Raw genomic sequence first — 14,666 nt, 5'->3', positions numbered from 1 at the left:
GTCAACAGCTCCCAGCTCTTCTCTTTTCTGCCTCTGCTTCCAACTCAGGGCCAACCAGAGAAAGTCAAATGTGCTTCCAAGCCCATGCATAAGATTCCTGCTTCTAGCTACCCTGCCTCCAGCTCCTCCAGGCCAAAACCCTCCAACCCAAGCATACCTGAAACATTCTCACTCCTCTGCCTGCCTTTGAGTCTCTGCCAATGCAAGTGCTGGTGGCCGACCCACACTGACACAATAAGCTCTCAGCAAATATTCCTCTGTTTGTTCTCATTTGACGGTCTTCATTTATTTCCACAATTTCAATGCATTTTTCTCTGGCTACCAAATAAAGCTTGAAAAGTAATCTAAATGCTGACCCAGAGAGCTTTAATAGTGAATAAAGATCAGTCTCCATCCAGATAAGCAGAAAAGTCCAGAAGAGTGGTTTAAAATGGGGCTCTCAACTCACACAACGCAGGCCTGTATCGCAATTCCACCGCTTCTCCAATGCATGACCTCAGACAGGTAACCACTCACCTTTCAGAGTTGCAGTTTCCATATCCATAGCATGGATGTGACTAGTCCTTACCTTGTATGCTGGCTGTGATAACACAGTGAGGCAATGTACAGAAAGGGTAAACGCAAAACCCGGGACAAGTACACACAATAATTTAAAAGTATGAATTAACAGTATCAATGAATACATGTTAATTATAGCATATAAGAGCATTGGTGTGCCCACAGTGTGCCAGGCACTCTTCTAAGTGCTCTACATGAAGTTAACTAATCCACTGTGTAGTGTCAGCAACAATGGAGGGTGGCTTCACTCCCTGTGATACACTCCCTGGTCACTTCTGACTCCCACAAACACACACAATGAATGAATTGGCAATGCCTGCCTCTGTAGACTCAAATCCAAACTCCCTTTTTAGCACTGCATCCTTTTTTATCCCAGTACTGACTCAGGGTTTCAAAATTCAAATACCCTCAGAAGCCAGACGGGTGACATATGTGAGCGAAATGGGCCAGGTGTGAGACAAAAGGGAGTAGTGGAGACTGGGGTGAACTAGACAATTTATAATGCATCTAAAGGGGGTTAACTATAACCAGCAAGTGCTCAGTTGCTAAACCTTTAAAATTTTCAAAGAAAATGGTACATAAAATCTCCCAATGGTTAGAAGTTGGCAACTCTCTTAAATATTTTAAAGAATGTCAGGTGGGCTAAATAGGGCACACATCTATGAGATGAATTTGGCTACTGCCACCAGTTTTACAAACTGTTGAGTAAATGTTTTTCCTTTAGGTAAGTATCAAGGCCCCAAAACTAAAGTTTAAACAAAGATTTGGAAACATCCTTTGACTGGACTGCCTCCTCTGCTCCTCTCCCTCTCCTGTCTCTTTAACTCCAAAGGCCAAGTAAGAATCTAAAATCCTACTGGGTTCCCTAAAGGAAGAAGCTGCTGGAGGGCTGCAGAGGCACTATCCAAATTCCAAAGGCTCCAGGGATGCTGTTTCTAGGAGGCTGACAGTTCGCTGCTTGATTTTTCAAGGCCAAGTCAGAGTTAGAGTCCATTTCAGCTCTAAAATTAACTTCTTTGGGGAAAAAAGAAAACCACTTGAGAGGTTTCTAATTACCATTAAGATAGCACTCTAAGGCTTTCTACAGTCTGGATGTTGGGTCCTCTTCCAGTCTCATCCCTAAATGAATCTCCTCTTCCCTAAATTAACCCGTAGTTCTGGCCTGACTGGGCCACACACAGCTGGGGGTGCAGCTGGTGCCTCTCCTTGTCTGTTAGAGGCAGTGAGCTGTGGGGATGAAGGGCACAAGCTGTAGGGCCAGATCACCAGGGTTCCCACCAACCAATCCCTACCTGTGTGACCCAAGACAAGCTACTTAACCTCTCTGTACCTCAAAAAAAATGGGAATAATAATGGTATTTGCCTTTTTGAGTTGTTTGTTGACAGAGTTTAATGAGTTAATTCATGTAATGAACTTACCACATGGGCTGAACCATTCTAAGTCTCAATGAGTGTTAGCTAATGCTGTGTATGCCATTGCCTGGCCTGAAATACCTTTCCTAGCCAGACTCCAAGGCTTTGCTCACCGCCAGACCATCTGCCCTCCTTTTCCTCCAACTTCCCATCCAAAATATTCTCTCTATACCTGGAGTGGCAAATGAGTTCAGTCTTATGTGCCAGTCCCCACAGCAGTGATAGGGGCTGCCTGAAGGGGCAGGCTCAATGTCTTCTATGGCAGAGGGAGTGCTGAAGTGCTACAGTTGATTGGTAGTGTCTGCTGTGGCAGAGAATGTGCTGAAGTGCTACAGTTGATTGATAATGTCTGCCATGGCAGAGGGGGTGCTGAAACGCAGGGCCAATGAAGCCATCCCTTGGCCATTCTTGGACCAAGAATGCTTGTCCAAGCAAACATATGACACTGCCTTATATTAAAATAATCTCTCTGCAGTTGGATTTCAGGCTTCTCTAGTTTCTGTGAGAGCCAAGAACTTGTTTTAGACCACCGCACCCCTTCCAGTCTATACCAAGTTTTGAATTAGTAACAGCCAAAGGCTAAATCAAAAGACTCCAAACAGAATATTGGCTTCTTCCAGGCTACAAAATCCACTTGGGATCTGCCAGAGGCTTGGAATCCTGTTGGTGGGCATCTGAACAAGTACAACTCCAAAAACGCATGATCAGCCTCAGTCAGGATCAGAAGGACCACACCGGACTCACAATGAATTCCCCTTTGCATCTGTAAAGCAAAGCTTGCTTATGTTGGAATGTATATACCCAGTTCCTGAGTTCCAGAGAAACAACCACAGGCTAACATTCACTGAGGACTCCCAATTTGCCATTGTTCTAAGAACTTTTTAACTTATGTAATCTTTACCACCACCCCAGGAAATAGATCTCATCATTATCCCTATCATACCAATGAGGAAACTAAGGTCCAGAGAGATTAAGTAACTTGCCCAAGGGCACACATCTGGCATATGGCAAAGCCACCAGATATTTTTGAGAGCAAAATCAGGAAAAGACAGGCTTGTCCCCCCAGCACATAAAAGTCCCCTACTTGGCTGGGAGCAGTGGCTCACACCTCTAATCCCAGCACTTTGGTAGGCCAAGGCAGGCAGATCACAAGGTCAGGAGTTTGAGACCAGCCTGACCAATATGGTGAAACTCTATCTCTACTAAAAATACAAAAATTAGCTGGGCGTGGTGGTGCATACCTGTTGTCCCAGCTACTCGGGAGGCTGAGGCAGGAGAATCGCTTGAACCCTGGAAGCAGAGGTTGCAGTGAACCAAGATCATGCCACTGCACTCCAGTCTGGGCAACAGAGCAAGATTCCATCTCAAAAAAAATAAAACAACAAAATAGAAGTCTCCTACTTTTAGCTATCCTAAAACCAAATCTTCATCATACAGATAGAGGCTGCTGACTCATTTTAACAAAGAATTCTTTACTTCAGAGAAAGGAATTATCTTAGAAAGCCTTTCCATATATTTAGAAGTTGAAATTCATTTACAAGGTTTCCACCGACATGCAACATTGTAGGATTCTGCCTGACACATCAAACAGGGTACGGATAGGATCAGACTATCGTGTGAGAGCTTTTAAAGCCTTCCTGAAGAAGAAGCCCTTGAACCTCACAGTCTAGAACTCTGCCCTCAGAACAGTTGTATTTAATCCTGGTTTCACAACAGATTTACTTGGGGGAGCTTTCAGAAAATATAGATGCCAGCAGGAGCCCTGTTTTATTCTGTCAATAGGGGGTGCTAGAAGGAGACTGGCAGGTGGAAGGTGGGAGAAGGAATTTTCCTCTTTCCATTGGCTTCCTATTTGCTTCTCGTTCTGATGAATGGCACCCAGCCTTGCTGATTCATGACAGCAGCTGCAATTCACTTCCACAATGGCAAATAAATCCAGTCTGCAGTATCTCCAACTATTGAAGAACCAGTGTTATGACTCCTCGCCCTGGTGACACCAGCACAACCTGTACCCTCTTCTCAGGGGTTTCAGTTTCTGCTCTGCAGGATCCCTGCTCCAAGATCCAAGTTTATGAAACTTTTAATTTCTTCCCTTATTCTCCCAGCTGGAGGGATGCTAGCTGCTTTCTGCAGCTGCCTCTTCCCCAGTACTTCAGTATTGCCTTCTTGACTTCTCAATTACCTCGTTAACATTTCTTTATACATAGTTAACATTTCTTTATATCAAATTCTTGCTTTTAATATACTTATGTTGTCTCAGTCTCTTGACTGGACTTTGTTCCCCCAATTTTGAACTGTTTCTTTCTCTGCCCCCAAATTCCACTCATCCTTCAAGATCTAGCTCAAAATGAAACATTCTCTGTCCGTTGCAACACACACAACTCTCACCCATGAATTCCTGCGGACTTCACGGTCTCTACTACTCAAGCTTCAGCACGGTCACATACTGCAGGAGTTGGCAAGCCATGACCCCTGGGCTAAATTCAGTCCTCTGTTTTTGTAACTGAAGTTTTATTGGAACCCAGCCACGCCCATTCATTTATGGCTGCTTGCATCCTGCAACAGCAGAGTTGAATCATCACCAGAGAGACCACATGGCCCATGATGCCTATTTACCATGTGACCCTTTCAAGAAGTTTTCTGACCCCTGGTCTATTGTCTTGTGTGGGTCTCTATTTCATGTTTTGAATCTCTCACTACACAGGATACTGAAAACTGCAGAACTCTCAGCACATGGCAACTCCATCCAAACCCCCGCACTCAGAAACTTGACCAAACTCTAGCACGGCTTCTAGCAGCGTAAGGCTGTGTCCCTAGGATCACGTCTGCACCTCTCATAGTACCTGCTTAAGAAAGCTCAGCATGGCCAGGGGGTTTCCTGTTTGTTCCAGCCAAGGTACACCTGATGATACCCCCTGACCTCCCTTTCTTACAGCATTTACAAGAAAGGGCTTACAATTGTAAATATCTGTCTCTTGCAACTAAGAAGCGTCTCTCCCAAGCACCTGAGAACCATTCTTCTGAAACAGAATCAGCAGGAAGGACAGGGCCTCTGTCTCCCAGCCTCTGTGGGAGGGTAAGTGCTAACTTTGATAACTGCGAGCCAGTAGACACAGCAGGCCTCATTGCATTTATGCTGCCCAACCTTTGTACTATGTCGCTTCTCTGGCTCTGTGGAGACTCCACTCTTCCCCATCCTTCATTCTCCCTTTAAAACACGCAAATCACCTCTGCACAAATTGTAATGAAGCTCAGCTCTTTCCGTACTGTCCGTAGTTACTGAATAAAATCTGTTTTCACTTTAACTAATGTCCAGCTGCACTTATTTTTGACCATACTCAGCAAATGATCAACACCCATTTTATTAATTGACAATTCATTGGTTACCAAGAGTTGGTTTCTGTTCCACCCCACCTGGCAAAGCCTCTTACCTAAGAGTGAACTGGTCTGCCACAGAGCTACTGGTCAGAGAGACCAAAAAGGTGGCCGTGTCCCCTTCCCGGACCAGATTCAGGGGTACCGAGATGACGACGTTCTCATCCAAGCTCACCAGGGACCACTTCAGATCATCTTGGGTTGGGTAGACAACCACACTCCCAATCCTCTCTCGGGCTGGAAATGCTTGCTGGGGGCTCTCCAGGCCCGCGTGGATGTTGTTCTCCCACTTGCCTTCCTCCTCCAGAGGACACTGGCCAGCCTTATCGGCTGGGTAAAGCGTGAAGAAGAGCTCCATCGCAGTTCCCCCCAGCAGGGCTGGGATCTCCTCCTCTGGCTCCAGGTCCAGGCCTGAGCTGAACCACTCGGGCAGCAGCTCCAGCTCAGCCACACACAGCCCCGGGGCACCCTGCAGCCGACAGCTGGCTGCCACTTCCCTGGCCTCAGGGAAAGCAAACATCTTGACACAGGGTAGATCTTCAGTAAGATCGCTGTCATCCCAGCCCATGCCAGTGACATAAAACAAGGTCTGCACTTTGGGTCTGTTGGAGTAGATGGAGCTGTCAAGGATGTGGGATTTCAACTTCCAGTTGAAGGGAAACTTGTCCATGTTTCCAAAGGCTGTGGATGTCAACAAGAGCTCCTGGGGGATCATCTTCTCCACGGAAAACGGGCCATAGCTGGCATTGATAATAGGGGGTGTCCTGGCTCGGTAGATGAAGAATGGCTCCACCCGGGCCTGCAGACTGGCATTCCTCGTGAGATCTTGGTTGGCTTCTTTGAGGAAGAAGGACTCCTCTGCGTTGGAGATGTGCAAGCTTGAGGGGAGGTAAGCCGGGAGCGAGGAGAACTTCTGCAGGCTATCCACAATCCCTCGACTCTCTGTCACTGCACAAGAAAGGAAAGCAAAAGAATAAAACCGTGTTCTGAGATGTAATGGAATAAATGCAATGCAGTCTCCACCCATCTCCCCAACAAACCGCCCACTGGCTACTGTTTCTCCCCCAGGTCCCATCACAGTGAAAGCCCTGTAATTATATAAAGCACGTTCCTCGGGATCTTCCCAAAAAGACAGCACAGAGTGGGAAGGAACACCATTTACCACCAATCCAATAGTCCTGGGTTATTTCGAGTTATTTCCCTAAAGGGAAAACATTGCTTCTGCTGTTTGTGCAAAATCAGAAACTCAAAAGATCATGGACATCGTTGTTCATCCACCCCACAGACACCCACCAGGTCTACCCATCAGGCCTTGCACCATTGCATGTGACGTGTTGTATCTTACTACTCTGATACTCATGCTGCTCTCTATCACTTCTCTGAGTGACATCTCTGTGGACATGATGACATCTCTACAATTCTTACTGAAAAGACACTGAAGCTCAGTGTTCCCATTTCTAGAAATCTCTCCTTCCGAATTACCAATGAGAACGCACAAAGGTTTGTCTACAAGGACATTCATTTAGAATTGCAAACAAACACATTTAAGAGCATATGTGCTGAGCCAGGCGGCTGGATTTGAATCCTGGCTTTGCCACTTCCTAACTGAGCAAATTTGAGCAAGTTACTTAGCCTCTCTACCACAAATGTCCTCATATAAAGTAGGACATAAACATGAACTGTACCTTACTGGGTTGCTGGAAGGATTAATTAGTTAATAAATACAAAGCACAGCCAGGTTTGGTGGCTCACACCTGTAATCCCCACATGTTGGGAGGCCAAATCGGGTGGATAGCTTGATTCCAAGAGTTTAAAACCAGACTGGACAAAATAGTGAGACCCCATCTCTACAAAAAAAAAAAACACAAAATTATCCAGGCATGGTGGCACATGCCTGTAGTCTCAACTACTTGGGAGGCTGAGGCAGGAAGATCTTGAACCCAAGAGGTGGGGATTACAGTGAGCTGAAATTGCACCACTGCACTCCAGCCTGGGCGATAGAGCAAAATCCTGTCTCAAGAAAAAGAAAATGGAGCACTTAGAACAATGGTGGCACACAGAAATGTGCTGTCAATATTTACCTACAATTATTATTACTCTATATTATTTTAATACATATTCAGTAAGTTGATCAATAGGAAACTAATCATTTTACAGTGCAATAGTATGAAACTATTTTTTTAAATAAGGTAGAGCTATATAAACATACTCTAAAAGATGCCCACAATATGTCATTAAGGATAAAAAACAAATTAAGTATAAAAAAAAATCAGGCCAGGCACAGTAGCTCATGCCTGTAATCCTAGCACTTTGGGAGACTGAGGCAGGCAGGTTGCCTGAGCTCAGGAGTTCAAGACCAGCCTGGGCAACCCTGTCTGTACTAAACCCCATCTCTACTAAAAATACAAAAAAAACAGCCGGGCGTGCTGGCATGCACCCATTGTCCCAGCTACTGGGGAGGCTGAGGCAGAAGAATTGCTTGAACCTGGGAGGCAGAGGTTGCAGTAAGCCAAGATTGGGCCACTGCACTCCAGGCTGGTGACAGAGCAAGACTGTCTCCAAAAAAAAAAAAAATCAAATGTGTCATATTTCATTCTATTTGGTAAATTTTTAAAATTCTACATGTATATGTATATGTATATATTTATGTTTGGGTGTCTACAGAGCCCAAAAGAGAAAGTTTTTGTTTTTTACATTTACGTTTCTACTTTCTTTTAATTTGTTACCACCACGTATTACTTTGTTATTTAAAACACACAAAACATATACATAACATGTACATGTGAGTATATATGTGTATGTATGTTTATTAGCATGTTTCTTTCAAATGGGAAAACACAGACAGCAAAGACCCAACAAGCTTTTTCAAAGTGAAGAAAGCCCACCAGGAACCAGGGTCAGTAAATCAGGCCAAAGAGAGAGATTTTTTTTTCCTCTTGCCCTGAAATAAACCTCCACCACTGGAGTCTGGTTTTCCAACCAATGCAAGAAGAAACGGAACCTGACGGTAGTGCTTAAAAGTCAGCATCTTAGACATCCTAGAGGAGGAAACAGCAGATAAATCCCACTCCACTGACCCTGGCTCCTGGTGACATGTTTTTCTGCAGCTGTTACAAATTCTGCAAAATACAGCTTCTATTGATTTAAAGACTTTTTGGCCTGTTTGGGGCTGTCCTTGTGAGCTTTCCCTTTCTAGAGGGTGACAAAATTGTAATTAGTAGATTGTGAAAAAGATGCAGCCCACAAAGGGGCTGATACATGCTTTTTCTAAGAAGGAAGCAAGTTCTCCTCAAATGTCATCAACATGGCCAGTCCCTTGTCAGAGTCACTACTACAGAGGGTAATTACTTATTCATTCCTCCAATTACTTAACTAAATATACTTATTATTCACTTATCTCTCCAGCATTGTGGCATGTAAAAATATTACAGGGACAATGCAGTCATGATTTCTGCCTCCAAGGAACTAGCAAACTGTGTTCAGCCAATCAGAAGCTCTGGAAGACACAGCTAGCATTCAGAAAGCAATTAGGAAATCGGGTATTAAGATCCTAAAAAATGTCTATCTCAGGAATTCACCTAGGAATTTGTTCTAAGGAAATAATCAAGAGGTCAGGAAGGAGATTAATGTGCAGGTAGATTTATCACAAGCATGCATGATTTATAACAGCAACACACCGGAAGCAGTCCAAAACCCGTCATTAAGGAAATGATTAAAGAAGTTATTCAAGCCACACTATGTGTGCGACATTAAACTGCCATCAAAACCATGATTTCAACAAATCTGTAACGTCATGAGAAAACACTTACAGTATGTTAATTGAAAATGACCTCAAAACTTCATTGAAATTATCTCAAATATATTTAAACACACGATATATTCCCTTCTGCAGTATAGGCCCGGGTTTCCTCCAGAATAATGTCCATATAGGCTGGGCAGGATTTGGATCAAAAGATAGAGGAGGGAGGCATGATTTGAAGAATTAGCCTCATCTAAAGGAAAGTTTTAGCTGCTGCCGCCACCAAGGGGCAATCTGTATTTTGACAATGTCAAGCAATGCAGAAGCACCGCTCCAGATGAAATTTAAATTAGTTCTTTCTGTCGTTGGTTGATTTCCCTTCTCTAAACCAGGAAGTTAAATTCCAGGTGAATTTGCTTGTAAATTAGTTGGCAACAGGAACATAGTCAGCAGGGAACACCTGGCTTGTGGAGCATGACAATATCTCTCAGCTGGGCTAACCAGGCACCCAGCCCACCAGGCTTGGAAGTGAGTGGCTTGAATTTCTCGTAAAATTTACGGGGAATCCAAGGTAAGGCTTAAATTCTGACTTATTTACAGATATGCAAAAGGAAATTAAAATAAATGCAAACTTTAATATTCTCTGTTTGCACTGTAGATTGGTTTATTGTTTTCTTTATCTTTTATGTAGGTATTTTACACCTCTCAAAAATTGGTTTACAAGAAATGTAAAGCTGCACCTTCTCTTCTTTACTGCAGCCAAAGCCTCCATTTGATCTGAAATAGCAGTGTAAGGCTTACACTCCTGTCCCACCATAACTCAAGCAAAATGCAATACAAATTTTGTCTGAAAGTGTATATGGAAAGCCATAAATGTCAGCTGCCAGAGCCTTATTCTGTTCTCAAACCAGATTGCAACAAAATATGTAATACCTGAATTTAGGAGGATTTTATGAAGCCACGGGACTGTGTTCTGAGAAATACACTGAAAAACTAACACTCTTCCCTTTAATCCCAAAATGTCACATAGTAACACCATTCTTTTTCCCATTGGCAGGTAGAGCGTGTGGCCCGCGTTCTGAATGTGAAATGAGGCCCTATTCAGTCTGCCGATTTCCTAGAGAGCTATTTACCACTGGACAGAATGAGGTGGGCCGTGAGAGCAGGAAATGAGGAAGGAGCAATGAGGCCCAGCTTAAAAGAACTTCTCATCACTGCCCTCCTTATGAGGCAAGAACAGAGTATAGTTCAGGTCCAGAGAGGACCCAAGGTGCACCAGTGACATGCTCTGTTGGCTGAAGAATGCTCCGACTCAACATACCAATGGCAGATGGCTCCAAAGAAGCCCTAAAGACAGACTCGGGAGGAAGATAGGGGAGGAAATTAATAATATTACTCCTAGAATGAAGCAACTCACAGAGTGCCAGGAATCCTGATGGGGACCCTGTGACCCAAATTGAGTGGATGTCACTGCTGTGCTTAGCACACAAAAAATATTCCTGGACATGGATCTTAGGACTGGTGGGACGTGAAGTCCTGAACCCCAAGATGGTACAATGTGAACCTGCTACAACAAGGAACAGACTCAGAAAGCAGCCCCTTTCATTATTAGCTCCAGTCATGTCTAGAAGACAACAGTCTTGTGGCTACTGGTGACCCACTTAGGGTACAGGCCCATGACACTTCTGAGGCTGAGTCTCCTCTAATTCATACAAAACAACTCAGACATAGAGAGCTAGGCACAGAAAGCTCTTTTTCCAGTGGGCCAGGTGGCCAGGTGGCCAGGCTTTTGAAAAACACCAGCAAGAGAAACTCCTTACTGGTCTGCCAAAGTGTGGCCCTGACTAAAACTGACAATTCACCACCCGCTGGGTACTGTGGGAATAACCACAACCTTTACTGACTTCATGGTCATGGAGGCCAGGAGCTAGAAGGAGGCCTTTGTCAGCATTAATATTAGTTCAGGATGGTGTAGTAAACGTCATCTCTGGCAGCGGAGGAACAGACTAGAAAATCTTCCATGCTTTCTTCCACCCAGAGTTCTCCCATCAATTTCCCCAGCTTCACTCGGTGCTGTTCTCACATCTTTCTCGTTGCCCTTACTTATACTTGCTGAGGAAGCTCATCATCCACATGTGAGCAGAGAAGACTCCTTCTTGTCTGGATTTCGTAGCTCAGAGAGACTGCCTCTGAGCTGAGCAACAACTCTAGCCAGTCCACTCATGCCAATGTAGTTCCCTGCATTGTATTATACCCATGCAGGGAACTCCGTTTCCCAAGCTCCCTTGCTCCCTGTGTTCAGCCAATCAGAAGCTCTGATAGAAGACTGCAGGGTAGGAAGAGGGGAGAACCCAGGGTATTTCCGCCTGTGTCTCCTCCCTGCAGCGTTCACTGTCAGAAACTGCATCTCCTCTGTAGTTCTAACTCCCTATAAAGCCCCACCACACTCCCAGCTCTCTGTGGCAGTTTCTAATGCCTAATTCAGCAGCTTCTGGGTTTTAATAACCTACTCTCTTCCCCTTTTCCCTCTAGCCCAAAAGATGACAACAGCTTCCCACTCCTGCTGTTCTTAATTTCTAAATAAGTTTACCATCCCCAGATGGTACTTTATCATGCCCAATTTGGTTTTTCAGATTTTCCAGCACCTGAGTTAACTAGTTCCCTTTATGAAATTCCCTCTGTTGAAGTATCTAGGTGATTTCTGTTTTCTTGACTAAAGTGTGACTACAATATCCAGTCACTCATCACTCCATCCTGTTATATTCCTTCAAAGCCACTATCACCATCTGAAATTAGCCTTTGTATTTTTCCTTGTTTGCCTATTTACTATCCATTCTCTCTACTAAAATTCAGATACCATGAGAGAAGGGGCTTCGATGTTCAGTTTATGGCACAATCTCCAGTACCTAGCAGGAGAAATTAAATAGATATTTGCTGAATGAATGTCCATCAATTAAGACTGCCTTAATTGGTTTAACGCTTGAGAGAATAAATCTCTCTGTGTTCCTTCTGAGCTTCTCTCTGGCTTCTTCCCAGGGTTGTTAATAGATACTGTTTTTATTAGCACAGCATTTGCCCATCACACTATCACTCCATTCATGTCCTCCTCAAATATCACATCGCTGTGGTCACTAAGCTGGCAGCAATGTTTGCCAAGCAAAGAGCTGCAATTCTCAAGTAGAAGGAGAAAATACAGCTTAAAAGGAGATCCACACCATTTATAGGCCAACACACCTAGGCATATTTCCAGTCATGCCAGTTGATTATCACAGCAGTTGTAACGTAAGTTGTGTTAGACCCTTTTTTAAAAATGATGAATTTGAGGCACAGAGAAATTAAGCAATTTGGATATGGTCAACGTTAGAATTCAAACCAGCTCTGTCGAATTCCAAAGGTTTTCCACTTTCTTGTATTACCTGAGGGCCTACCTGGCCCAGCAGTTCTACAATTAGGCCAAGGAGTTAACCATTTGGAAGTCATCTGATGGAGCCAAAGTTTAATGCTCACAAGGCCAGGTTCATGGATGCAATCCCTGTACAGCCAGGGAGGTTTTCATTGCTCCGTAGTCACAGATGACTGGATCTCCCATCCCAGGTACCTGTTACCAGCCTGGATTCTCAGGTAGAGAAGGAAAATAGGTATAGCTCACCCAGAGCATCTCAACCCAGCTGCGAGCAAAACAGCCAGTGATCCCTACCTTTAAGACAGTAATAAAGATGGAAAAACATTACTACCTATAAACCACCTTACATATCCCAGAGCCTCAGAAGGAACAGCCTATGCAACAATTTGGGCCAAATGCTCTGGGATTAAGATGATTATTCATTCATTAATAACAGCTGCGGTGGGATGATAATGTAAATTCCCATTCGGTTTGCTCCTACCCCCAGCTGTATCCCTTTATTGTACCCTGGGGAAGAGATCCTTCCACAACTTAGCATTTGAAACATGATTCATTCACTATAGAGCCAAAAAGGTAGCAAATACTTGACTACTGAATTCCAAAGCCACCAGTATAAAATCAAGATGTAAGAAGTCAGGTGAGTCTCCACTTTTCTCAACTACATAAAACATATCGTGGCCTGGGAAAGAAGAAGAGATCCCATAGGCAGGCAAGCATGAGGCCACCAGTGCCAGCCGGTCATCAGGCAGGAGGTAGCAGCCAGGAGCGATGCTTGCCTTTTGTTCCAAGATTCTTCTCAACCCTCAAGCTGGGCAGCCCTCCTTGGCCAACCTGGGGCTCACAGGAACAGGAAGTAGATATGAAGAAGACAGGACGCAGATAGAGGGCAAATAGGAAGCCAGCAGGAGCAAACAAAAGCAGACAGGGGGAGACAGAAAGTGGGGAGGAATCAGACACAGAACAAAAGGGAAGAAGCAAGTATGTCCCTGCTCCCACCTTCAGCCTTGCAGTAGCCTCTATCTTCCCTCATTGGCAGGTCCTAAGAAGGAACAGCTGACCAAGGGTGGGCTTGCAGAGACCGCCCCCAGCACCACACACCAGAAAACAGGAGAGAAAGTTTAAAACTTAGAGCCTATAATGTAATAACTGGCACATCTCATTTAACAGAGGAAGAAACTGAGGCACGGGCTGAGGGCAGTTAAATTACACAGTTAGTAAATGATGATGGCAGGACAGGAACCCTGGAAAACTTGCTCGATGATGTGCACTTGCTAACATCTCTGTACAGCCTGACATTAAAGAAGCTGAAGGAAGGGAGAATTCTTATTCCCAGAACTTCAGAATGAGCCATAATTCCTTCTTGGTCCAGAGGGATACATGAAGATCCTAGAGACCTAAAAAGTGAGAATCTTAAATAAAAACCCAGAATCCAGAGTGGCTTGTCTCTGTCAGAGTCTGCAGACTGGCTGTAGGTATCATTGTTTGCANAGGCCAAATCGGGTGGATAGCTTGATTCCAAGAGTTTAAAACCAGACTGGACAAAATAGTGAGACCCCATCTCTACAAAAAAAAAAAACACAAAATTATCCAGGCATGGTGGCACATGCCTGTAGTCTCAACTACTTGGGAGGCTGAGGCAGGAAGATCTTGAACCCAAGAGGTGGGGATTACAGTGAGCTGAAATTGCACCACTGCACTCCAGCCTGGGCGATAGAGCAAAATCCTGTCTCAAGAAAAAGAAAATGGAGCACTTAGAACAATGGTGGCACACAGAAATGTGCTGTCAATATTTACCTACAATTATTATTACTCTATATTATTTTAATACATATTCAGTAAGTTGATCAATAGGAAACTAATCATTTTACAGTGCAATAGTATGAAACTATTTTTTTAAATAAGGTAGAGCTATATAAACATACTCTAAAAGATGCCCACAATATGTCATTAAGGATAAAAAACAAATTAAGTATAAAAAAAAATCAGGCCAGGCACAGTAGCTCATGCCTGTAATCCTAGCACTTTGGGAGACTGAGGCAGGCAGGTTGCCTGAGCTCAGGAGTTCAAGACCAGCCTGGGCAACCCTGTCTGTACTAAACCCCATCTCTACTAAAAATACAAAAAAAACAGCCGGGCGTGCTGGCATGCACCCATTGTCCCAGCTACTGGGGAGGCTGA

General features: G+C 44.2%; 1 protein-coding gene across 1 annotated transcript in view; it reads right to left on the bottom strand.

Moving 5' to 3' along the window:
- The window catches only part of TMEM132B (transmembrane protein 132B), a 317,249-nt gene that overhangs the window by 147,778 nt on the left and 154,805 nt on the right, over positions 1-14,666 (bottom strand). Inside the window, exon 2 of the mRNA XM_037744187.1 lies at positions 5,403-6,294. Coding sequence (XP_037600115.1) covers positions 5,403-6,294 — 892 coding nt within the window. The remainder of the gene's footprint in view (positions 1-5,402; positions 6,295-14,666) is intronic.

This window comes from Cebus imitator, unplaced genomic scaffold (genome assembly GCF_001604975.1).
Source record: "Cebus imitator isolate Cc_AM_T3 unplaced genomic scaffold, Cebus_imitator-1.0 Scaffold169, whole genome shotgun sequence".
Taxonomy (NCBI): Eukaryota; Metazoa; Chordata; class Mammalia; order Primates; family Cebidae; genus Cebus; species Cebus imitator.
The sequence above is the reverse complement of the archived record's forward strand: the minus strand, read 5'-3'. Positions and strand labels throughout refer to the sequence as shown.